Below are 27501 nucleotides of genomic sequence, written 5' to 3' on the forward strand. Positions count from 1 at the left end.
CGTACAAACGGCTGTGCTCCAAAGGGGGGAGAGGTTGGTTACCTAACAACCCCATATATACCCACATAGGTGCGTACAACAAAAACTTAAATCAATTCCTCCCTGAGCACTAATTAGTAATCGAAATCGAATATGTAAAGTCCAACATTTGGTAATTTATTTCTTTACAAATCCATATGTTCCAGTTGTAGGTACAGCCGTCGACATTGGATAGGTTCGTAATTCAAAAATAATTTTTTTCTTCGAAATACAGCTATATATAGTTCCAGAACGCAGCCAACACGTGTTTCGTCATGCACTTCTAAGACATTTTGACTTCTTCAGGGCTGCAACCCAAAAATAGATGACATAAGAAAAATGAACTCTCAATTTATATCTCTATGACACTTTAACCATAATCATGAATCTAGTTTAAGAGAAAAAATCTAGTTTAAGAGAAAAAGTAACAGTTCAAAGTCCCAAATCACCATCAGTGAAACATCATAGAAAAGTAAAAAAGAACCTTATAATGTTATTTTGAAGTATATTCATCACCCTAGTGCACGAAAACCCAAGAGATAGAAAAACAATTAAGGCCAGTCTCCACAAGTCACCTTCTATGTCGAAAATCATATTACTTCCTGTGATGTTCTGTCATAATGAAACAACAGTCCACCATCACTCTGCAAAAGTAAAATCACGTATCCATAAACTAATAACCACTCCAAAAAATGAATATTTCCAACTTCTCTTGTATCTATATTACCAAATTATCATAAAACACGTAAACTAACCAATAAACATTCCCCTCCCACAAACTGTTAAATCAGATTACTCTTTTTAACCACTATCCTAAGGTTCTCAATCATTAACGAAGTTCACTCTAATCTAGCTTGTCTACTATAAAGTAGTTATATCTCCCTCTTCAACTTTAATACTGAAAATACCCATCCTATTATTTCATGACACTACGATTTCCGTATAAGTGAAACCACAGTACAACATATTATCCTCTCGTGTAAATTCCTTTGTACCTTTAGCCCGCAACGTACGTTACCTGTCTGTAATCCAATATCTCTTACTCTGCATATAACAATCCCATGTAACACTTTATGTGTTTATAATCCTTCGTTTTAACATCAAGGCAGCTTTACCTCCCAGAACCTTCACTTCTGAATAGCACTTTAGCACAGCACATGGAGCTAGATAATTTTAATGTCCTTACCTGTGTGCAAAATTCTATATTGATCCAGTACACCAGGTCATAACTCGGCACTTCTATTCTAATAAATATATAAAATTTAATCGGCCATCAAATGAAATCCCCAGATATGAAAATGACTGTACCTTCCCTAGACAATGAGAATCAATGTTGTAGTTAAAGGATCTACCTGGCTTCTTCCCCACTTCCATAACATAAGATTGGGTGACAAGTCCAGTTTCTCCATAAATGAAACAAAACCGTCTATTTGGAGCTGCAGGCCTTTAGGGGTGCGAGCGAGGAGTACTGCATCGTCTGCATAGAGCAGAACGGGAATCCTGCGGGTACCTATCCTGGGAGAGTCTGCCTGTAAAGTGCTCAGTGCATGGTCAAGGCCATTTATATAAAGGGTAAACAGAAATGGTGCTAATATGCAACCCTGTTTGACCCCACTGGAACACAGTGCACTTGATTACTATAACAGTCTGCTTGTGAGCTTCCCTCAACACTCTTTTGGCCTTTTGGACAAGGTCCTAAGCTTTGCTACAAAAATACTTTAGAATGCCCCTATACATTCTACTGTAACCAGAGCAGCAGTGTTACAGCAGAAAACAGGGCCCTTACAATTTACTGATGCTTATTTTGTATACAGATTTTTGTAGTCTATCACACGGATCTGCTATAAAACAACTTATGGTCTATGACCTGCCAATAATACCTTCTGGTTTCACCCACACTGCCCTGTGTTTCATGTAGATCATGGTCCTTCTACCTTCAGGGCCCCATCCCTGGAACTTAATTTCCCCAATCATCATAGACTATCCTTCAATTCAGGAGTGCAAATCAACCTTAATGAGGGTGCTGTATGATGGCAGAAGGGAAAGTATGAATTGTACCTCCCACAGACCGTACATAATGTACATTTGCAAGAATCGTTCATTGTTGCCTCTTTTAATTGTAGTTTTTCGATCTATAGTTATGGCTTTCATTGTTGCTTATGTGTACAAAAAGGTGTTGTTTACCATTTCCTTAAATCTGCAACCTAATTTTGTGTGAACTAACCGTCTATCTCAGTTACAATGTAAGGTGTACTGTTCTTTTGCAAAACGTTACTGGTTGAGGTGTTGCTGCTGCCAAATGAATAAATAAAATGTAAGCCTTAAACTGCTGACAGTCAAAATCACTGGTGTTTACTGTGCCATGTGGATCTCTCAACTAAATCATTCTCTCGCATAAAACTGGGTCTTCTCAGCTTCAGAATCTTTTGCTACTTTTGTTGGCACTGTCAGTCATGCTAAAGCTAAGTTTAGTGCTGACCAGAATAATTAATTTTTTTTGTTATTTTGTAAATGTTCGGTTCTTGGGTGCTTTGCTGATAACCTTTCTCTGGGTTTGAAGGTCATGGCATTTGGTTGGTAGCATCCGTATCCAAACTGCTTTGATTTAAGCCCATTGTAAAAAGTACATTTGGACTTGTCAGGACATCAGCTAGCATGACAATAATGTCCTGGGCATGTCATGGTGCTCAAGAGACGGGAAAACATCATCAGGCTTGACAGAACGCAGGCTCGATTTGAACACAAACACCGTAATGCCAGAACACACAAGGGCTTTTGAAACGTGTCACTGCTTGCCAGTGCACCAGCCAGATGCAGAAATCTATCTCGGCCTATCAGCACCTCAATATCTGCGCTTGGTCTTACCTTTCTATCAAGAAGGAACGCAAGATCCCAATCGGTGCGCCAGATCTCAGGGGGAATATTGGTTACCATAACAATTATGTGACCTCAGGAAGAACCATACTCACCAATTCTGGTCGCCACTCCTCATGACAGATGAGGCCAGGCACAGTTTTTCTCGAGTTGACCATGGCTCTGTTGGACCAGCGCTTAGCAGCTTGTGTTCTTTAAAAAAGATACAGAAACAAATCCTTAGCAGATACAGAACAGGAATCACTCATTACAGATACCACCTAGCACCCAACATTATCAAGGCCTCAGCAGACAGCACTTAGTAAAGAAACAGTGGCACATTCACTGTATTAAGACTGAAGTAGATAAATTGATATAATGGCTAAAAAGCCACAGTGAGTATGGTAAATATTGATTTGCGATTACGACAAAAAGAACAAAAGGTATCATGAAACAGGGTTGAAAAGGAGCTGTATCATGCTAATGTACAGAGTCGCACAGAGAGCGGTTGATATGATGATAATAGGCTGCACTGAGGAAGTTGTGTTGTAACTATATAAACAACATTAACCCCTTCCATGCGATGGATGCCCCCCGCCCGTCCGACGTAGCGGTGGGCATGTGCGGAGGTTGGCCGGGGGCTGTCCGATCTGTGCACGCGTCAGATTTGGCCGGGGCGAAGCGGTTATGGGCTGCAATAAGGACACAGGTTGTTATATAATACTGCACGCAGACTGATGGTACAGTAATGTAAGTGCTGCACTTGGTGGTATGGTGTAGCACTTACGCACACTTACTGTGACCAAGAGACTGGATTAAGGGCAAAGTTTATCATTCAATGAGGACAGAAAGTATCTGCAATGAGGAAAAAAATTACTGTGATGTATTTATGTAATTGATATTTATGTAATTGTAAATTGCTGTTAAAGTACTTAGTAGAGAGAGGAAGACAACTCTGAAACCCAACATTAGAGTTAAATAGTTGGTAGTTTAGTAATATATGCTTCTTTTTTTTTCTTGTGAATTAGTTGTGTTAAGTTTGTGCTCTCCGGGTCTCATGCGTTTAGTAGTGTTTTGAGCAGCGATGGAATAATGGAAGAGGATTAGAAAAGGGAAGTTTTGAGTTGTTATTGAGAGTAATGGGCATGTGTGCCTATTTAGTTGGGTGAATTCGATAAAAAAGGAGGAGGAAGTTTGATAAGGATGTTTGGGAGTTCATAGCACTCAGAAACATTTGGGATGAGTCAGAGAGTGAATGGGTGAGATAATGGTTGAATGGAATTTTGTGTCAGGAACAGAGGCTTCGGATTATGCTTCGCTTTATTTTTATTTTTTTTCCAAAACCGCATTTATTAAGAGTTCAGGCAAGTATCAATACAGTTCTCCACAATCAGGAGGATACTGTCAATAGTATGCAGGTAATAGCATGACAATGAACCCAAATTTAGGAAACAATCCCCACCCCACCCCTGCCCCACCAACCCCCGGAAATACCCCCCAACACCTTTCCCCAACTACCCACCCCTTATCCCACCCTAACCCAGTGCACGTGTTCACAGAGTAGCAACGTTAGATATAAAGCAATGCAGGTGTCGGCCAACAACCTAAGGTACAGGGTCCACATCTGGAGGTAGCACATCATCAATGTCAATCGGGGGGTCAAGAGTAAGCTCCCTGTAGTCCGCCCATCGTTTCCAGATTTTGTAGTGCTTCCGGGGACACCCCCTGGCTTCAAATACAGGTAGTTCCAGCCCCATGAGAAAGTCCAACCCCGCCTTCCAGGCGCTGAGTGGGGGGGCACGTTCACTCTTCCAGGCCTGAGCCAAATCCCGCTTAGCCACCACCAGCCCCAATAGCAAAAGATGCCGTTTGTAAATGTTGCCCCCAACGTTCTCCAGGACATGGAGGAGACCCAGTCTAGGGGTACGGGGGAGGTCCCACCCCAACACCTCCGATAGGCAGTCCCAGACCCCAGTCCAGAATCTGGTCAGGCCCCTACAAGACAACACTGTGTGGAAGAGCGTCCCCCTTTCAGTTCCACACCTCAGGCACTCCGGAGCGGCAATAAGGCCTGCCCTCCACAATCGTTCCCTAGTGTAGTATGCCCTGTGAAGGTATTTAAATTGAATAAATCTAAGACGGACGGCTATAGCAGCCCCACGGGGGGATTCAAGGGCCTCACGCCAGTCATCTTCATCCAAGGGGCCAACATCAGTCTCCCAGGAGGCCTTCAATGTCAAGAGAGAAGAGGAGCAGTGCGTAACCAGGGAGCGGTATATTTGAGAAACCTTCTTGTCACCCAGGTCCCCCATAAAGAGTTTTGCTTCAATGGGACTAAAGTCAGGGAGTTGATCTAACCCCACTAGGCTAGGGCCGAGGGCATGGCGGAATTGGAGGTACCCGAAAAATTGGGACTTAGGCATATTGAATTCAGAGCTAAGGTCCTGGAAGGACTTAAGTGTAATCCCAGCGAGGACCTGACCAAGGGACGAAATCCCTATCGCGTCCAAGCCTCCGAAACCGGACAGGGACGCAAGCGCCGGAAGCAAACCATTATGCCACAGCGGAGTCTCAGCGGTCAGTCTGCCCCACGAGCCCATACGGCGCAGAGCTTGCCGCCAGATCGCGAAGACCACCTGGGTGACCCTCGGCAGCGCCCTCCTCCGTCCGGCCGAGTACAGTAAGGTATGGAGCGTGGCACCCCCCATCAGAGAGTGCTCCAATGCATAGGCCGGATCACTATGGTCTCCATACCACCACTCGTTGAGCACTAGAAGGTGGGAGGCCTGGTAATAGGACAGAAGGTCCGTGGAAGCCAAGCCACCACAGTATGTGGAGAGAAAGCATGTGCGCAGTGCCACCCTGGAGGCACCCCCGGCCCACAAAAACCGGCCAAGCACTGAATTGACGCGCCGGAACCACTGCGGGTCTATTCTATACGGATGATTCTGCAGTTGATAGAGAAGCCGTGGCAGGGCCACCATCTTGAAAATGGCGGATCTGCCATAGATATTGAGGGGCATGCGCGTCCAAGTCTTGACATCCATCTGAACCCTATCCCACACTGGCTGCACGTTCCGATCCCACGCCACCGCAGCCGAGGCCGAGAGGAAGACGCCCAGATATTTCAAGCCATCGACAGCCACCTGAAGGGTCGCCGCCCATGGGCATGTCACTGATTCACCCCCCAGCACCCACAAGGTCGACTTGCGTGGATTAAGAAAAAGCCCCGACGCTTCACCAAACTCCCGCATCATATCCAGTATGCGAGGGCCCGTGCGATGCAAATCGGTCATGAAGAAGAGGACATCGTCCGCATACAAGGCTATGCGATCTGAGTGGTCAGCCCCCCACACAAAGCCCCGATAGAGTGCAACCCGGCGCACTTGGGCGGCCAGGGGCTCCATGGCCAACGCAAAAAGGTATGGGGAGAGGGGACACCCCTGACGAGTGCCCCTGGCAATGGGGAACCGCTCGGAGATCGCCCCAGAGACACGTACCGAGGCAGTAATGTCTGTATAAAGCAATGTCACATAGGAGATGAATACCGGCCCCAGGTTGAGAAGCGGCAGAAGGGCAAAGAGATAGGTCCAGCTGACCGAATCGAACGCTCTATCAATGTCAGCGAGCAACAGCGATACCCGATCCCCGGTCGCCCCCACTACGTCTATCGCGGCCTGCGCACGCCGAATGGTGTGTCTCGTCGCCCGGTGCGGCATAAAGCCCGCCTGGTCCGGGTGGACAAGGTCCGCAATATGCGAGAGTAGGCGGTTCGCCAGTGCTTTGGCCAGGAGCTTGGCTTCAAAATTGATGATGGATATAGGACGATAGGACTCGTGGCGGTCGGGGAATCTACCCGGTTTTTGGAAGACCACAATTTCGGCGTGACACCAGTCTGGGGGCAGGCTGCCACGCTCCCGCGCCAGTTCCAACGCCCGCCTGTAATGCGGCCCAAGTTGCAGGTGGAATTTCCTATAGAATTCGCTGGGAAACCCACTCGGTCCCGGAGCCTTACCCACGTTTAGTTGACCCAGCGCATCACCCAGTTCCTCAGCCGTCAGGGGGAGATCTAAGGCATTTCGTACCTCGTCTGAGACCGCATGAGGAGGGACATCCACGAGGAACCCCTCAATGTCTTCGGGGGAAAGACTCTCCCGAGAGGCGCACTGCTGCGCATAATAGCGCGCGAAGCTCGCCGCAAGGATCGCAGGGTCTGTTATCACCGCTCCTGCTTCGTCTGTAAGCCCCGGCAAAGTGACCGGTTGCATAGTCTGCTGACAGAGCCTGTGGAGCATGGTGCAGGACTTGTCTCCCCACTGGTACACCCTGCTACGTGTAGCCAGCCACGCCTGGCGAGCCTCATCCAGCAAGGCCGAGGAATAGGATTGCTGCGCTTGTAGAAGCAGTCGCAATGTCCTGTCGTCACCCCCTCCCCGGTATCGCGTCTCCAGCACCTCCACCCGCTCTGCCGCTGTAACAATATTTTCCTGCCGAGTCCGGCGAGCAGAAGCGCACCAGGCGATGTCAACACTCCTCAGGGCGGGCTTCATAGCCTCCCAGACCGTCACCGCGTCCACCCCCTCCGTGAGGTTATCCTGCCAATAGCGGGCAATTGCACCGCGCATATGTTGGGAGTAGGCCAGTCGCTGTAGATGCCACGAGGACATCCGCCACCGGAACGGTTGGCGTGCCTTGCATAGGTCAATCTGTACCACTACGGGGGAGTGATCGGTCAGCCCGCGAGGCCGGATCGCCGCCCCCTTCACCCTGTCAAGGAAGGCCCCCTTCACACAACACACAATCCAAACGTGAGAGGGAGCCATGCACTGCTGAAACATACGTGTATTCCCGCTTTCCAGCATGCAGATGCCTCCACACATCCACCCATCCCAGTCCATCAATCATGGCATTCAACCGCGTAGGTGAGGCCACAGCTGCGACCCCCTGCCCCTCTGCCTGTCCAAAGTCATGTCCACCACATCATTCCAGTCACCTCCAATCACCGCCAGGGAGTGGGGAATCTCAGTCCACAAAGCAAACAGTTTCTCCGCCAGGGACCACTGCAGCGGGGGAGGGGCATACACACTACCAAGCACCACCGGCTCAGCGCCAATCTTCCCCAGCACAAATACAAACCGACCCTGAGGATCGAGCCAGTGACGCTCATGAGTATAGGACAGCCGCCTGTGAACAAGAATGGCCACCCCCCTCGAGCCCCTGGTAAACCCGGCATGAAACACCTGGTGGAAGCCAAACCGCTGTAGACTCAATGCCTTAGTACCCAACATGTGTGTTTCCTGAAGGAGCAGCACATCCGCCAACTCCCTTTTGGCCCAGCGAAGCACAGCCCCCCGCTTGATCTTGTCCAAGAGCCCCCGGACATTCCAGCTCAGAATCCGCATAGAGGTACCAGGAAGTACCGGTCGTGGGGCATCAACCATTGTCCCGATGAGCAAGTCTCTGCGACCCCCAGAACCCGACCCAGGTCTCCAACACCCCAGTTGCAAACATCATAGGAATCACGTGCACCCCACACAGTACAGCCCCGACCCCCACCACCCCCCTCACCCAGCCCCGACCCCCAAACAGCCAAACACCCCAGTCCCCCCCCACCCCTATACCTCAGAGAACAGTGAAGTATCTGTTGCGGCATGAGGTGCTTCAGGCCCAGAACAGAGCGCCTAAAGCCAGCCATACCAATGGATCCCAACTAGTCCTCCCACTAACTAACTAACAGAGCGCGCCCCCAGAACCACCCCCAACCCCAAAATGAGGAGGCAGCCCACAAATCGTGCCCCAAACCCCCATCCCACAAGCATCTGGTTTATAAGCAAGGCACCACATACATAGACCAGCCCTCGAGGGCCCCAGACACTGCCAAAACATAAGTCTATACTGCACCAGTCAATGTCTGCTCCACCATCCAAGTTCTGGCTGCCGCAATGTACAGCCACGGATCAAAGGCAATCAGTAAACGTCCATATCGTACGATGATCAGGATTCCTTGCCAGATTGGTCCGTGTCGGGCTGCGTGTCCCCCAAAAGGGGGTCTCGGGACAAGGACCTCCGGCGCGAGCGGGACTTCCGATGACGCTTTCCTTTGCCGGGCGGGTCGCTCCGTTCTTGGGATGAGCTGCGCGGGGGCCCGGAATTCAGCCCCGGCTGGGCGTTCGGTCGGAGCCTGACCGTCTCGTCGGTCCACTGGAAGACGTCTCCGGCGAGTCGAAGAAGTGAGTCTTGGAATTGAAGATCACCCGGAGGCGGGCCAGATAGAGCAGCGAGTACTGGATTTTTAGGCTACGCAGCTTGGCCTTCGCCGCCAGGAATGAGTGTCGCTGCTGCTGGACCTGCTTGGTATAGTCCGGGAATATCATAATCTTGTGGTTATCGTACAGCAAGGTGTCTTTGAGCCGTGCTTCCCGGAGTATGACGTCTCTGTCATGGAAGTTAAGGATTTTGGCGATGACCGGGCGAGGCCTCTCCCCCGCCGGTGGTTTCTGCGTCAGGGCTCTGTGTGCGCGCTCCACCACAAAGCAGCGCGATAGGGTGTTCGGGGGGAGCCAGCCCTCCAACCATCGTGCCAGGAAGGCACCCATGGGCCCCTTCTCGCAATCCTCTGGAAAACCGACAAAACGCAGGTTATTCCGTCGCGCCCGCCCCTCTGCATCTTCCACGCGAAGCGCCAGGCCCTTCTGAATCCTCTCCATGTCCGCCACTTTCTTCTTAAGGGCGCCAACATCTCCTTCCACCTCTGTGACCCTGGTCTCTGTTTCGGTGATGCGGGCAACCGCGTTGCGGAGATCTTGACGCAGCAGCATCACATCGGCACCGACCGCGCCAATCTTTGCATCCAACATGTCGCGGGACTGAGTAATGGCCGCCATCAATGCTGCGTTGTCCGGCCCGGCACTTTGGCCTCCTCCGGCAGTCCCGGCACCTCCTCCGGGGCCAGTGAATTTATCGATGGGCCCCTGCTTGGTGGCGGTCATGCCACCCCCACCTCTAGTCATGGCTCCGGTAGAGGCAACAAGGCGACACACACCCGTACAGGGGTTCGCACAGCTAGAATGTCCACCACTCGGGCCCAGGCCGGGGTATCCGGATCACACCAGGCCGCGTGTCACCCACCTGCCACCAGCACGCCAAGTTACAAGCAGGCACCCCGGGCAATGCCGCTCCTCCAAGGCGCAGTTGCTGCCAATCTCAGGCCTAGAGTCAAGGCCGCCGATTCGGCACAGCCAGTTCGCTTACTCCAGCCGGCGGGACACCGTCGACTCCGCAAGCACCTCGCCACCGGCAGACAAGTAGATACTGAGCGACCTCCGGATCCGTGCAGTCGTCTCACAAGGTCGCCGCTCCGCAGGATGTATCAGCGGCAGGGTGCACCGTCGTCTCTCTTCCGACGACTCAGCAACAGCCACCCGGGCTCAGCCGCATGCAGTCCGCCCGGCGCCTAGAGCCAGCCGGCGGGCGGGGCAAAAATTGAGGTCCCGGCTCGCCACGCGGTGAGCAGGCCCGGCAGGCACCGCCACCAAATGCCGCTCCAGACGCGGTCCGGGGCCCCAGCGACCACACCAACGGGCACCCCCGGTCTCCAGCAGTCACCTCCACTACAGCAAAGGAAGTAAAGGTTTCAGGGCCAGGATAAGTAGGCGGATAAATATCGGGCCGGCAGGAGCTCTCCAGAGCCGCGTCCGCCATCTTCGCCCTCGAAGCCACGCCCCCTGCTTCGCTTTATTTTACTGCAAAAACACAGCAGTCAATCAGGTAACAGTAAGTGAACAACACAACCTTAATTTCCCATGAACTGGCCAAAGACATCACCTCATCCTCCAATCAGGGCCAGGGAAGGCCAATAAGATCTGTTACCCCTATTATCCTTTCTCTAACTTTGCTGATCCAGCAGCCAGAAGAGAAGTGTTTTTCTAACATACCACATTTTTTGCATTCTGTGTTATTAAGGTGCTTATACGGACATACTCACCCTTTAGGTATGTGCACCGCTATCTGATGATGTTTTGTTGCCAACGGCATTGTGGCATGAGAGCTAGATCAGAAACTCCCATTTGCGCACATTTGTGTCGGCGCAACCGTTTCTTTTGCAGAATTAATTAACTTTTAGGCACTTGTAACAGCAACAGCACTACCTTTTAGAGACTGTGGTTTCCCAACCTTATTCAGCATGGAGCATGAGCGAGAGGATGCACCATCTCTTGGTTCTAGGCGTGCAGTACACTTTCTATTGTGGGCGCCCGATCGCACAATCGAGAGGCACTTGCATCTTTTCAAGAAGTGTGGCTCGCCGGAAATGGTGCATGGTGCCGGCACTTTATCCCAGGTTCCTCTGACACCCTCCTGGAACTGAAATAAATGTTTAGAGCTGGCCTCTAGTACTCTTACTTGCATTACATAGAAGCCTGTTTGGGGTTGCACCCACCCCCTCCCTACTACCTCCTGTGTTTGCCTGAGTGACTTCAGGGTAGGTGCTTGTGTCTTCCTGTCATGGCAGATTTTTTCCAAGGAGAGTATGAGGGCTATAATGACTATTATGATCCCAATGAATACCTCCTGGAAGAGCAGCTGGTGGAAGCTCTCTGTTCAAGACTCTGTCAATAAAGCTTTGGCTGCCACTTTGCGACCATAGAGACATCCTTTAAAGCGCTATGCGCTCTGAGAAATGGGTAAAGAACTCCCGGGTCCCAGTAACCCACCCAGCTCATCTGCTCCTAACTTAGCTGACCCAACTTGACCACACAAGAAGGCCCTAGACATGAATACACATGACGTTCTGCTTGATCAAGGCCATAGGGTCTTGGACCCTTAGAGTACTTCTAACACTGCAGTGCCTTCTGATGCTGCTCGGGATGATACCTCGTCTGTTTTCTGAATCAGACCTCTCACAGGTTGTCTCCCCCACACACGCAGAAACGCAAATGCAAAATTCACTTCACTGAGCCGCTAAGCCACCAGGGCAAACTCATGTATTTCGATCCTGAGGAGATTGTACACCAAAGGTCAACTGAGTGGTTCCCAAAGGTTTTGAGAAGAAAGTAAGAGCGAAACTGCGTATGGAGTGCCCTAATCCCTCCCTTCCTGGGAAGGTTGGGGACACGCATGATCTCGACCTGAGTATCGTGGTCTTAATAAAAAAGTTTACCAATAATCCCAAAAAGGGTGTCAGCCCTGCCTGGCGCGGCTGAAAAGACAAGGTTCTGGATTTATCAGGCCCACTAACCAAGATCCTGGAGATGGCACTTCATGCTAAGAAGAGAGATTCTTTTTTGGACCCAGATGTACTTATGAAGTGGACCCAGCAAGAGATATGCTTGTTGGGCAATGCCAACTGTGCGATCTCACCTGAGAGACAACATTCCATCCTAATGCACACTGATCCCAAATTAACTGAGCTGGCGACATTGGAGGCGACCCATTGCCTAATGAGCAGCTGTTCAGAGATCATTTACTGAAGGATTTGGGTAAATTTGTGGCCACTTTTTCAAACCTGAACAAGACACAGTCATCACTTAAAAAGACTTTCACAATAGTCTTTTTTCCAGGGCCAGCAACGAGCATCAGGCCGGATATTCGGACAGGCCTCATACAGAGGTTCAAACCCCAGAGGCAGAGGGGTTCTACCATTCCAGACACCGTCAGGGTTGAGGAGGTTTCGATAGAGCCAATTATCGAGGTGGAGCAATTGGGAATGAAGACTCCTCATATGCAGGTACCCATTATTTCTCCTTCAAAGGTCATCCTAGGGGGCAGGGTACTTCATTTCCTCTCTAACTGGTGCCAAACTACGAATACCAATAAGTACTGGAGATTGTGCAGGGGTTCAGACTGGAGTTCTACAGCACACCCCCAGACAGCAAGAGCCCCCCCTTCCCCTATTTTTTCCAACAAGAAGTGTGCTTTGTTAACACAGAGATCCTAGAACTTTTGCACACAGAAGCAATCATATTGACTCACCCTCAACCCAAGGGTTTTGTAAATACAGTCCTTCTTGTGCAGAAGAAAGGGGGTGGTTGCAGATTACTTCTCAATCTCAAACAGTTCAATGCTTAGGTGATCTACTGTCACTTCAAAATTGAAGGTATTCACTTACTAAGGGATCTCCTTCAAGAAAACGATCGGTTAGTCAGGCTCGACCTAAAAGCTGCACATATGAGGATTTCTATTCTCCCACTCAACAGGCACTTTCTCCGCTTCCACTGTGGCCTTCACTGGTACGAATTTTCCGCACTTCCTTTTGCACGATCTTCAGTCCTTTGATGCTTCAAAAAAATCGATGAGATCGGTTGTGGAATCTCTCAGACTCAGAGGGGTAAGATTGATAATCTAGACAATCTGATCATAACTGCCAGATATCAGGTAGAGGTTCTTGCTCCATTTAAACTAGGCAAATCAATTATTACAGGACTTGGGGTTCATCAATAATGTCCCAAAATCGTTCCGAATCCCTTCACGGTCTCTGGAATTTCTGGTATTCCATATAGGTTTGGTTCTGACCCATCTGAGGCTACTTGTACAAAAAGATGTTATTGATGAAGAAGGAACAGAGGCGATCTCTCACATCTTCGACGGTCTCTTTGAGAGCCCTGGCCCGGATTGTGGGGCTTTTACCATCATCTATTCAGGTGATCTTTCCCAGTCCCCTCCATTACCAACGCTTGAAAATCCTCCACCTGCAGAGGGGCTTATCGTATTCGGAACAGATCTCCTTTGCGGAGGAAGCCAGATTAGAGATGACGTAGTGGCTGCACCATATGGACGCTAAGAACGGCTGGACCATGTTCGGCAGCGTTACAGATGTCATTATGGAAACGACGCCAGCAGATGTGGAACAATTTCCATGGGAAGTTGTTGGTCTCCGATGGAATTGCAACTACATATCAACTGTTTAGAACTCCTAGCAAGGTTGTTTGCTATCATGAAGTTATCCCCTCACAAGTCTCAATGTTTTATATTCCTGCTGATGGACAATGTCTCCGCAGAAAGATACATCAACAAATCGGGGGGTACCAAGTCCCGACACCTAGCGGAGACTGCGAAGGATTTTTTGCATTTTTGTCTCCAACGCAAGTTTTCAGTAATAGCGGAGTACATCCCGGGGAAGATGAATGTGGTAGAGCACTGACACTCAAAGTACGGCACAGGGGCAGCATGCGACCCTCCTGACCTTTACGTGTGGCCACTGGTCAACAGCAGCACTAGGCTTCGGTCTACTCGACTAAGCACTAACATCAAAATTATGTTAAATAAACAGGAAAGTATTTATTTATAGGTTAAGTGAAGTTAAAGAAAGAAAGTAACTCGGGTGTCCTGCACCTCTTAACTTTACCAACACTCATTTTTAAACACATCTTGCAGTAAAAGTGTAAACATTTTATAAAGTTTCTTCCAATTAAAAAAGTGTTATTTCATTAACATGCAGAACCGTCTCTCCGAATTACACCAGATTATATCAGTGAGTTGAGAAGTATTTTGTTTAAAGTGATAGTTTTCAAACACGAATTTAAAAACATGAATTCTTCCCTCCACCCTGACAACAGTGTCAATATTAAACTAAGCGGTAAGTCAGTTGTTAAGTGCATCCTCTTGAGTGGCCTGAGTTCCTATTATAAATGAACAACATTATAGTTTATCAATCAAACACAGGAGAGGATTTTGTAAAGCACATTTCCTAAAGTCATATTTCGAGATCCTCCTAAATGTGATGATGAAGAACAAGCATTGGCATAGCCAATAGGTTTCGCCTTTGGTACCTTATGTGTTTAGCCAGAACTTTTGGCTATGTTGTAGAGCATTGTGGCTGCTGTGCATCATGTTGAAAAGTTATAATAAAAAGTGTTAAGCATTTTTGTTACCTTTAAACAAACCAAGACGACATTATATACAACTGAACAACCTAATTAAAAAAGATGTTAACATTAAAAATGCCTTCTAGTTTTGTTGTACTTGCACTGCTGGCAACTTCTTCCTGCCTGTTCTCATGCTGGTTTGTTATAATTTTTTTTGTTATAGGGGAGCAGGACATAAATAACGGGGGAGTGAAGGTTGGAAAACAGTAATTTACTTAGAACACGAGCAGCGTACAGACACTAGGGGAGAATTAACAGATGCCAGATTCGGAGGGCAGACTGACGTGATGCTTAGTTGATGTTTAGGTCATGCTTAGGTGGTGCGCTGATGCAAAATGGTGGGGATGAGGGATGTTTGGTGCTCAGGTGGTGGCACTATATGGTGTGAATTGGAGGTATGTTGTGAATTGTGGAGTTGAACTATGTTTGGTGTGTAATTATGTGGAGTGTACTGGAAATGTGTGGAGTTGAATTGTGTAGCCTGGAACTGTGGAGGTGAGTGAAATTATGCTTAGTGAAATTGTGTCATAGGTGTGGAGTGCATTTATGTTGATTGGTGGTATGTGGCATAGAGTGCATTTATGTGGAGTGTATTTATGTTGCATTGAGTAGAGTGTACTTATGTGGTGTGTAATTATGTGGCACTGAGTGATATTATGTATTATCTGGCACTGTGCTGTCAGTGACGTGCAGACTGCTAGCCTCAGTGGCACCTGCACCTCCCAACATACTACTGATCCTGTCCGACATCCCCTATGTGGATCTCCTTATAGTAGAACTTCCGGTATCCAAGGGAGAACATTTATTTTTCAACCAGAACTTCTGTTATCAAAGGAAAAACATTTAGGAGGTCTAGCAGTCGGTACTAGTAAGTGGTGGCCATTTGAAGAAGTTGAAAAACTGTCTTTAACTGCTTTTGTCAACTTAGCATTTGATGTTGGGGCTTGTGGGGTTGCCAGATTCGATAGGACAGGAGTTTAAGTTGCCCCACAGTAGTATTCTCTTCTGTCGTCTACATACCAGTGGCACTTCGAACTGCTTGGACAGGTCCAAATGTAATGTGATGTAATTTTTCATTCAGTTTTGATGGTGGGTTTGGTGAGGTGGGCAACTGGCCACAAGCAGCACAACAGTAACCACCTTATTTTACACAGGCCAGTAAAGAAACCGACTGATAAGTGTTTGCAGCTGACAAACCAGCTGTTAAAAGGCTTCCCTGTCTATGCAACCATTTTTTTATTTTGCATCTCATTTGAAGCATTATAGCCCATTCTTCAAAATATTTGAACTCCGCGCACTAAGTTTAACATGTTTTTGATACCTTTTGTTGGAATGTGGTGCCTTGTTTTGTGTTTCAAATGAAGTAGTTGAAACGGTTTCCAATTTTACCGGGATGTGTTCCCATCGCCCTAAGTATTTAATTAGAGGTTTGCTGGCTGCCAGAAGTATTTCACACCTGAATGAACTGCATAGAATTAAAAGATTGAAATATAGCGTAAGATGTCCGCCCAGGCTTCTTGGGCGCCAGCAACAAAATATCCTGGTTTACAGTGGTCATCGATGACCCTGTGTACAGTGCCTTCTCCCCAGCAAAAATATAACATTCATGATTTCCTGGCACACACGCGGGTTCAAAATAAACAATTGCCTTGTACATCGCTTTTGGAGATCTGTCAAGCGGGCGAATGTGGGCTCTTTAAATACCTCATTAGGCAGCCTGCTGGGCTTGTTGATGCGGCTATCTGGCCAGTGGGATTGCTGCTGGCTTCTGCTTAAAAGCAGTATGTGCTGTTTGGTTCTAAACACGTATTCGAGCAGATTTGGTAAACAGTGCAGCTCCCGCTTCCTGCACACCTTGGCTTGTCTGGTGGAGACAGACGCCGCTGCGCAAGCCCAGTAAGTTGCTGCCTTATCATTCCATTTTCAGGTCTAGCGTCTTCCCTTAAAGCATAAAGATGAATTCAGGAGTGCCTGTTCATTAAGAACTGTACTCCCCCCCCCCTTTTAGAATCGTACTTAAATACCACTTTTTCAACTTTTTACTGGTCGGGTTTAATTTTCCACAGCGCAGTTTGGGGGAAGTCCTAGGCAGGCGCCCCTTAAAGTGGTTCACAACCTCCATATAACACAATCTCACCTGAGGTCATTGGGTATTTTACAGATTATTTCTCATTACTTATTATGTCCCACTATTACTTATTAAATACTTAAACAAGCGCGGCCTTAATCGCGCTGAAGGGGGAAAAAAAAGCTAGGGCCAGCACGAGCTCCATCTGTGTCCAATTAACGCGAACGAGAGACGCGGGCGTGATAATTGGAAACAGATGGCGCTGATGCTCGCTCTCAAGCACCCTAGGCCAGGGAAGAAAAAAGCGGGGAATGCACCCGCCTTGGGCCAATTGCATGATGTCTTTCTTAGAAAGACGCATGCAAAGGCCAACTGCGGGAGATAAAAAAAAGAACACGAACGAGTGTGACTTCAGAGTTTAAAAGCCCTTACTAAAAGCCTAGCAGAGCAGCGCATGCGCGCTGGGTCAGGCGAGACCTAAAAAGGAGGGACAGTATAAACAATTGCCTAGGACAACACAATTTTGTAAAGTGGGCAAGCCAGGATTAATCCCAGGTTTTTGGTTGAGATATATATATATCCAAAACAAAGTCAAAGTTTGTGAGCAGTTGCTCACAGCCCCTTCCCCAGCCACTCCATGGCGGCGGTCCGTGATGAGGCAGGCAGCCTCAAACAAATGCACCGAAGCCGTCTCACATTCGAAGCAGGACAGCAATTACGGACACAGAATCTGCTGCAGTCAACCTCCGTTTATTTTCAGGTCAGAATGGCAAATAACACTCAACGCGTTTCAGGAACACTCCCTTGTCCACAAGTGCCTGTTTTCGCGTTGCTTTCCTTTTTATACCACCACGTGATTACAAAGCAACAAAAATGAAGACAGGCTGGCGTTTGACCTTAATTAACAAACTAAATGTTCTCTATGGCTCATATTTACATTTCTAATACATCATTTTCACTTTATGCAATAACATTATGCCTCTGCTCATTTTGCTAACTTGTTGAATATTATTTAACGTAAGACATTCAGAGTGCTTTTTTGGAAGTCATATTTCCGTTTCTCAAAAACGCTGTCCTGCTTCGAATGTGAGACAGCTTCGGTGATATATATATATATATATATATATATATATATATATATATATATATATATATATATATATATATATATTCACTGAAAAAACCATAGGCTATAGACCATATATAGTTAGGAATTAGCATTTACAAAACCTTGAAAATTCACTGAAAAAACCATAGGTTATAGACCATATATAGTTAGGAATTAGCATTTACACAACCTTATTTTACTCACACAAAACCATTGAAATTCGCATATATAGTTAGTTGCACTAACTATATATCGCGCACCCGCAATCCACTGCTGATCATGTCACATATTACATCATTCATGACATGGTCAGTGACATCACAGATGACATCTCAAATGACATCACTGATGACATCTCATTTGACATTACTGATCACATCACTGATGACATCATTCATGTGATTATACGATGAACCTCTTCAGACTCTAATATAACCTTAGATACACTCAGTGTAAACAGACACTCGCAGACTGTCACTCATCCATGGAGTTACTCACACACCTAGTCAGTCATGCAAAGAATCAATCACACCTCCATTTCCTCAACTATACAGTTATACACACCTTACTTATTCAAACATATACTAACACATATTTACTCTCTTATACAATCCCTGATACAAGTTCACAATGATCCATACAGCCACTCACACATTCACTGGCTCTTATGCACAGTTATTTATATATGTCAACTCTCACATGTACTGTGTTTTACATATGTACTTACTTTGACATGTAGCACTGAGATATTCATTCACTCACCAATACACTCATGCACACAGTCAACCGCCCATACAGCTGTTTCCACATGCACTTTTGAACCCATACATCTAGTGAATCAACTGCTCACACATCTATGCACAGAGTCATACACCTTCCAGCCACACACACACACTCACTCAGTCTCCCATACAAATACTTGGGCAACCAATCAATAACCCATATAGTTACTCATATAGCGACTGATCAACACATGCAGCAGTTTACAGAACAACAGACATAATGATGCACAAATTAAGACAGTTTAGTCACTAACCCATGCACTCAGTGAGACACATTTAATCACTCACTCATACAGTCAGTCATGCACCTACTAAATCCTTCATCCAGACACTTATACATCCACTCATTCTTCAATATGTAAGACATATTTTAACTTTACAGAAACATACAGTCACTGGATGTTGTCATCAGTGATGTCATCAGTGATGTCATCAGTGATGTCACTGACCATGTCATGAATTATGTAATATGTGACATGATCAGCAGTGGATTGCGGGTGCGCGATATATAGTTAGTGCAACTAACTATATATGCGAATTTCAATGATTTTGTGTGAGTAAAATAAGGTTGTGTAAATGCTAATTCCTAACTATATATGGTCTATAACCTATGGTTTTTTCAGTGAATTTTCAAGGTTTTGTAAATGCTAATTCCTAACTATATATGGTCTATAACCTATGTTTTTTTCAGTGAATTTCAATGGTTTTTTAATAGCAAATATCAAAAGCTGTAAAATGTATTCTTCTTTTAAAGGAAAAATATATTTTATATGTATTTAATATAATTTTTTTATGTATATACATTTTTGGAGGGAACAAATTTATCAACTATCATGCTGAAGAAGAGTGTGGAGAAAAAAAACCAAAGAGGAGGACTAAGAGGAAAGAACAATCAGTTCAAAAATACAATTGCTTTAAAGCATCAAGTGCTTTTCCACACATTTACATTTAAATAACCCATATTAGAACATACAAAATATCTACAAAGGAGACGGTGTACATTGAATTTTAGACTCTTCATTGGTACCTACATGTTGGTACTTACATCACCCACACAACACAACAGCTCTATTCAGAGCTACCCTACCTCAAAGCACTCTAAAATATTATTTTACTATTTCCCTTGGTTTTCCCCTTGTTACGCTTTCCGGAACGCTACCCCGTTCGCGGACCGGGCGCTAACCGTGCGAAAATTTGAAAAAAAAGGGGTTGTTTTTTTATACATATATGGGCCTCCTCAGCCACCCTCAGAAAACCTAGGGGGTCAGGATATGGCTCCCGTGCCCCCTTATACCCATTCCCAACATTGTTTATCCTCCATCTTGTGACTAAATTCGTCCGAAACACAAGATGGCGGACTCCCGTTACGCTACCGGTGAGCTAACCTTCAGCAATATTTCAAGTCCCGATAATATAATGCATTGGGGTTGTTACATTGAGGACTTATTTCTGGTATGGAAAGGGTCAGAGAATGAAAAAAAACTCTTCATTGAGAAAATTCAACAGAATGACCTTAATCTTAATCTCAGTTTCACCAGTGAGATTAATAAGGATAGTGTAAATGTCTTGTACCTAACAGTTTACATCCAGAACGGCAAGGTAGCAACGAAACTGTATAGAAAATCTACAGCAGGTAATACGTTGCTACATGCGACCAGCTTACATCCTATCAATCTCAAAAGAAGTATTCCCTATGGGGAATGTTTGAGGATTAAACGCAAACACCGGCCACTAGTCGAACAATGTAGGGGAGGGTGGAGGGGACCCGCAAGCCACTCAATACCAGGACTGGTAAGGAACCCCTATCAAGGGTGCCCTGTAGGAGTTGGTATTCCCAATTGTCCTTCGTGTCAAGCTAGTGAACCACATGCTGCAGGTGTGCTTCCATAAAATAGAGTTCAAGATGTCAACCTCGAGGCCCCCCCTAACCCCACGTCCTATTTAATGTGGCAATCTTAACACGCCTGCGTTTGTTTCACCAAAGTAAATCCACTATAAGGCTATCTAACATGCGAAAGTAGCACCTGGGATCTAATACAGGGTGTGCTGGAGGGCATAAAGGCAGCACTGTACAATGACCATTTTCACAATGGCTATCCTACCCATAAGGGACAAAGGTAGATCTTTCCAGAATCGGATCGAAGCCCAAAGCCCCTCCACCACCCTTTTTACATTGAGAATCAGATACACTGGGGCTGTGTAGGTCCCCCAAATGCCGATCAGCAGCAGTCAACCAGGGGACCCCCACCCTAGCTAGTTCCTCAACAAGGGTCCCCACCAGGTTCCTCAATGGAAATAGTTTGGACTGATCCGGGTTAAAATGGAGACCAGAGATCGCTCCAAACTCAAACATGACATTAAGTAAAGTAGGCGCAGAGTAGGTCGGCTGCCGTAAATATACCAGAGTGTCTTCAGCATATAGGGAGACCACATGATTGTTTTCCCCCAGCGTTATCCACCGGGGACCCATAGCTCGTCGCAGGGTAGTTGCTTGTGGAGTGAGGACATGCAGACAAGCATTAATGGCATGCCTAAATCCCAATGATGTATTAATGAATTCTGCATTTGCAAAACTTTTATCTGTGATTGGTAAGAAACTCGAGGAAACCATTTAATTTTATAAATTGTACGATATTAGATTAATCATCTACAAGGTGTTTTAACATTTTTATTGTCTGTTGACATTTTAAAAAGCACTTTTTGTAAGATTTTAATTAATCAAACAAATAAACTTGACTTGATCCCCAATACAAAATTAACCCTGGCACTCCAAAACCCAAACACACCCTGAACCCCCAAATTAACCCTTGCACCCCAAACCCAAACACACCCTAAACCCTAAAATTAACCCTGGCACCCCAAAACCCAAACACACCCTGAACCCCCAAATTAACCCTTGCACCCCAAACCCAAAAACACCCTAAACCCTAAAATTCACCCTGGCACCCCAAAACCCAAACACACCCTGAACCCTAAAATTAACCCTGGCACCCCAAAACCCAAACACACCCTGAACCCCAAAATTAACCTTGGCACCCCAAAACCCAAACACACACTGGACCCCAAAATTAACACTTGCACCCCAAAACCCAAACACACCCTGAACCCCCAAATTAACCCTTGCACACCAAACACACCCTAAAAACTAATATTAACCCTTGTACCCTAAAACCCAAACACACCCTACACCCTAAAATTAACCCTCGCACCCCAAACCCAAACATGCTCTAAACCCTTAAATTACACCTGGCCCCCCAAAACACAAACCCACCGTCAACCCATAATCCATAAATGACCATGTACGCCCTAAAATCCAAAAGCCCTACAAACCCCCAAACTGTTTATGAATGCGGAATGCCGGAAGTCGCTGCTGTGATTGCAAATTACACTTCCTTCATAGAGTATTTCCATAAACACATACTTTAGTGGAATCCGATTGTTAGACTCATTAAACAACTGCGGACAGACCTGCTCATGGCACGAGGAATAGGTCTTGCAGAGGAAAACAAGCTTTTTCGTCATGGTGACTGCCGAATTCACTTATCACAATACTAAAATACATTTTTAAAAAGCAGAGCTGTCTCGAACACAATGCCAAAATCACCTACTGTAAACCATTATTCTGCCGGCTGGCTGGGACTCGAACCGCAGGTCCTGAATGGAGAGCAGCTCCCTCACCTTTGCATATACCTGAAGCCGGAGGATTCCTCTTGCAAAAGCCTACGCATATCCGGGAGCGCCGGAAGTGACGTCATTGTTCTGCGGCAAGAATGAAGACTGCCGTGAGTGCAATGGCCATAATAGGGACAGATGGATTGGTCTCGGTCTCTTTATTTTCTCAACCCCCACTTTAAGTGCTGCAGCTGCTACCAGGGGGTAGATGTCCATCGAGGCAAGCTCCACGCTATATCTGCACGCGCCCATCCTGGGTCAGAGCCCCCCTTCATAGCGCTGCCTTTCTTAAGAAAGAGCAGCATCGATCCTCCGCTCTCGGTCCCAGCTGCTCAATTTCCGTCCCAGACCAGCTTCCTCACTTTTCGGAAAGCACGAGTTTTCACTAAGGGGCCAAATTCAGACGCAGCTCCCTGCATGTGTGTGCTTCGTACGTGTTATAATGAATGCCTGCGTTGCAATGTGTGTGCATTATGTGTGTTTGATGTTTGTCTGTATCAGCCTGCCTGCTTGTTTAATATGCACCTTTTGTGTTTGAGCATGTGTATTTTTGTGTATGTGTGACGTAGTGCGTGCCTGTGTAAGTTGTGGAAAATTGCAAAAAGCCTAAAAAATGTGTTTTACAGCACGTTCCATGCCGTAAGCAAAAATACATTACTGCCCGTGTATTGTAGGTCACATGTTGGTTCCAAGTGCACCTGCGTGTATTCAAGATTCTCGACCAAATGGAACAGTTTTCGATCTACTGAAAAGTTGTCAATCAAAGAAGGCTAAGCACCTTTATTTATGTGAATACTGTATATTGTTGAGCATTACTTGTGTCCTTGCAACTTGTAGTGAGCTTTGATTACTAAATTAATGTGTGCTCTATTGTTGAATCCTGGTCACGTACCCCAAAGCTGTGTAGTGTGCAGAGCGGCACATCTTCTAAAACACTGGCAGTTTTCATGGATGCGTTTCAAAGCATAAGGATAAATGCTTCAAATAACTTAGCCGTTGTAATGCTTGTTCCTTATTTTGTTTGCTATTTGTATATCTTTCTCTCTCCTGCTCTCCTTCTCTCTCCTAGCGTTCAACTGCCTCGGATCATGTGTTAAATATTTATACGATGAATGCACGCACAAGTTGCAGTAACGCTTGCCTCCCCCATTGATTGAGATCTTATAAGAGGTTTCCCCATGCCCTCTTCTCGTTTGAACTGCGGGTACTGCATATGTCAATGAGGTATGGGATCCCTTTATGTTAAATTGCATCTCTTACCAAACCACCGCTGGCAAAACACTTATAAGGTCCCAGAGGGGAGACCTATTGGCTATGCCAATGCTTTTGCTTTATGTATTTGCCATTGTAATGCCTTTTGTTTCGTTTATAAAGCCATTAGATATTGCACAATTAACGTACAATACTACTAGCAAAGCTAATATCTTTAGCTTAATAAAAGGTGAAACCTATTGCATTATTAACGCTTGTCCTTTCATTATGGGGGTGCCGGTGGGCAGAGGGTAGCAGGCATCTGACTCCCTATGCATCTGTGGGGCTAGGTAACTTGATTTCCCGTCACAAACCCCAGTGTGAAAGTTCACTTATTGATAGTTCTTCTATTTCTCTCAAAATGCCTCTACTTTGCTATTACTATTTGCCCTGACCAGCAAGACCTAAGCATACACTCTGGCTCTCCATAAATAAAGTTGATTATTAGGTAATTTCCTCAATGGCCTTCAGTGCTTGCCCAAACACTTCTTTGTAGTACAAAATCTAGGCATATTAGATATAAATTGCACCAGGTCAGTGTACTTTTTGTGGTGCTTTTCTCCAATTAAATCTGTTAATCAGTTTGATATGCTTTGTATTTTACCTCAAACTTAAACCACACACAAACTAATTCCTTATTTTTATATCTAGCAGGACATAATCATGGTTTCATTCAACGTCCTGTTTTTCACTTGCAATCATTTTGTGTGTGTTTGAAAAGATGGTGACTTCCTGCTTTTGGACAATCCCGGGAAAGTTCTTTGTAAATGGCTGGTCGAAAATCTAGATGAAGCTGGTCGGCCAATCACTGAAGAGAGATTTTAAAGCTATGATTCTGTTCCAATCATCTGGTAAACACAATAAGTAAACCTTTATAATAAGTTTGCAACTGCAGGATAACGGTACAAATTGCCAACCTGTTTATGTAAAAACCTACATTTGTGATTAATTAATCCAATAATAGACAGTAAAAATGAACACGTATGTTTGGATTGCTCTCCAGAGACAAATGTAACACTTATGAAAAGGACTGAAACGTTTAGCTTGTGGCACTACTATAAGGCAGCCATTTTTGGATAAACTATTTTATTTAGGCAACTTTTTTCAGGAGGTTCAAGTTCAGGCTTACAATGTGTACTGTCTATTAACCACATGGCTGCTGCGGGGATTTTTGCGCTGTGCTGCAAATTACCATTTTGCTGGCACTATGACGAGCTCAGCTCGTCATCAGCACACGACACCCGTGGGTGATGACGAGCTGAGCTCGTCATCAGCATCGAAAGGGTTAAGGAAAACTTACTTGGTTATGGATAGATTGTACATTTGTCCTTTTATCTATACCTCTATGTTTATATATTATGGCTAGAGCGTGAAGATATATTGCAAGTGGTCAATGTGTTATCTGTTTTGAAGTTTATATGTAAATATATTTTTTTCTCTTGCTTTATTTTTTGAAGATAGTGTCTAATGATTCAGGATATTTTTCAAGAGATCATTTCAAGCTATTCTGGCACAACAGAGGGTCTAAAACAGGTGTTACTTTAAAGGGCACTGGAGGAAAAGCAGATGTTAATGGACTGTGGCAATCGGAGAAGCGCTGGTAGACTTAAGAGGACTACAAGAGGAAGAAATTGCACAGAAAAGATGCAAGGACAAAAAAGCCAAGCAGAATGGACTGAATTATATAAGAGTTGGTAACAAAGCTCATGCTGAAAGCACAACTTCTCAGCCCGGTGATGCAAGATCGCGGATGAGTTTGCAGAAACTTGAAAACCTGGCCCTTTTAGCAGGGATGGCTAGTGTCCTTTATCAAAAATCCACAACTAAAAATGACGTATCAGGCCGTGAAAATGAACTTGTCTTGGAGTCCCCGCTTAAATCCAAATATCAAGGACAAAAACAGGCCTCCCTTTCACCACGTCATCCTAGAGTAATCAACACTCTTTCTGAAAATATGATGGGGCCATTCTGATGTAATCAATAGCCATCCTGAAGCTGTCATAGGATCATTTCAGAGTAATCCACTTCAATCCTGGAGCGGTTATAGGATCATCCTGGAATAATTGAGTCATCCTTAAATTAGCTAGAACCCATGTCAATTAGTATTCGTGGAGTTGTAAAAGGTAATTACTCCCTGCCAGTAGGAGTCATCAGAACACCATCCTACTGTAGTTTTTGTGATGAGTCTAGGTTCATCATAACATTTACGTTTTTCGTCCTACAGGCATACTTCAGGATGGCTTGGGATGACTTCCCCAGATAATTGCAGGAATAGCCTGACTGTAATCATCAGATGAGTCCAGAATGACTCCAGGATGATCTTCCTTTTTGACATGGGTACGCGCCAGGATTTGTAGTTTCACTAAATGCCTACATACAAATCCAGGGTGCTTCATTGCCGTTCATTGAAAAATAGGACAAACAGCACTAGGCGGAAAGAGGAGCTATGACACCGCTACTCATACACTGGCAGGGAAGATACACATAATCATATATACCCATAGAACGCCCAATTATTTTCTCACTGATAAGGAGTGAGGCATATAATTATGACAGCACAATTGACGTGATTCAAGTGTACAGTACGCAGTGGGCCCACTCCACCTGGCCCAATACCACCAAGCCTGCACCTCAAAACTGGCACACAGCTTGTACTGACTCAAGTGGTTTTAAGTAGACCGCTACAACTGACACAGACAACGGACTAAAGAGGTCCGTCACCGATTGTTTTCAGTCTTGACTAGACGCTCTGTCCAAGGCCGAGTCCTCCCAGTTCTCTATGGTGTTATTGTTTGCGCGAAGCACCGGAATGGTCCGCGTTACATCTAATAATGGGTAGGGGAGCTTTCTTCCCTCCACTACATCTTAAATAAAAGACACCTTGAACCCCAGTGCTGCGCCACACCCACATACGCCCCCTTGCAGCTTCCATGTACTCACTGCCGCTCCCTGTCGCCATCTTGGCCGCGGTCTGCTTTCTTATGTGGGGTGCTGGGAAATGTAGTCTGATTACCATGTTCTAGCGCTGTTGTGTTTTGTGATCTGCTCTGTGGTCTGTTGGGAAATGTGGAAGTGGCCGCTTAGTATTTTGGGAAATGTAGTCGTAGCTTCTAGAGACCACCTTGTTGCGACGGGAAACAACAGGGGGCGTTTCGCAGGTCAGGTGAAATAAAATGACACCTTATTGCTTTTAGCTACAAAAAGTCAATTTGAAGGGAAATCGTGGGAAAACGTTGTTTATTAATTATAGCCTTGGACAAGATTTTGAATTGGATAGGTGTCATGTGCGTCTGAAGTGGATTTCTTTTTGCAGTTTTATATTGCGCGAACTGACCCGACGGTATTGGATCCATTATACAAGTGTACATTTTAGTTCCATTGGGCATTGAGCGATTACGTGATTTATCCAGAATGATATTTGACTGAGGTGGAGATGGGAACCTAGTTCCCTTCCCCAGTTTCACAGTCAGCAGCTCTAGTGCCACATCCTCTGTGCAAAATCTTGGGAATGAGGATTCTCCATTTAACATACAGCGAGAATCTTGATTTTATTAAAGCCAACGGAGGCAAGCATTATGCATATACCTTTATTGCTTCCCCCCTCCCATGCAGCCCTTTAAAGGACTTAAACAGATCACAGAGTAAAATGTTCTTTTCTGAAATCATAGTGCAGTATATATGGTCATGACACACAGTTCATGCCCAATTAAACCCTGTGGAGGCCCCTATGCAGTTGAAATTGTGGGGACCCACTTGCGCTTTATCTCCTAATACCCAATGCACCAGATTTTTAGGTCGAGCTAGACAGCGCATGCGCTGTCTCTTCAAGGCCTGCTATAATCAGCTCTGTGTGCATCAAGTCCATCCCCTTTCTTGGTGTTGCTTTTC

The 27501-nt window shown here is 45.8% G+C and overlaps 1 protein-coding gene across 7 annotated transcripts in view; it reads right to left on the bottom strand.

Annotated features, from left to right (window-relative positions):
• Window positions 1-22421, bottom strand: part of BRD8 (bromodomain containing 8) — a 483292-nt gene extending 460871 nt beyond the window's left edge. For all 7 annotated transcript variants that reach the window (XM_086931819.1, XM_086931816.1, XM_086931815.1 and 4 more), the window contains exons 1-2: window positions 22299-22421; window positions 2988-3084 (exon numbers count right to left, since the gene is read on the bottom strand). In XM_086931819.1, coding sequence (XP_086787945.1) covers window positions 2988-3084; window positions 22299-22308 — 107 coding nt within the window. In that variant the 5' untranslated portion in view covers window positions 22309-22421. The remainder of the gene's footprint in view (window positions 1-2987; window positions 3085-22298) is intronic.
• Window positions 22422-27501: the final 5080 nt, after the last annotated feature.

The sequence above is a fragment of the Lissotriton vulgaris genome, chromosome 7 (genome assembly GCF_964263255.1).
Source record: "Lissotriton vulgaris chromosome 7, aLisVul1.2, whole genome shotgun sequence".
Classification (NCBI taxonomy): Eukaryota; Metazoa; Chordata; class Amphibia; order Caudata; family Salamandridae; genus Lissotriton; species Lissotriton vulgaris.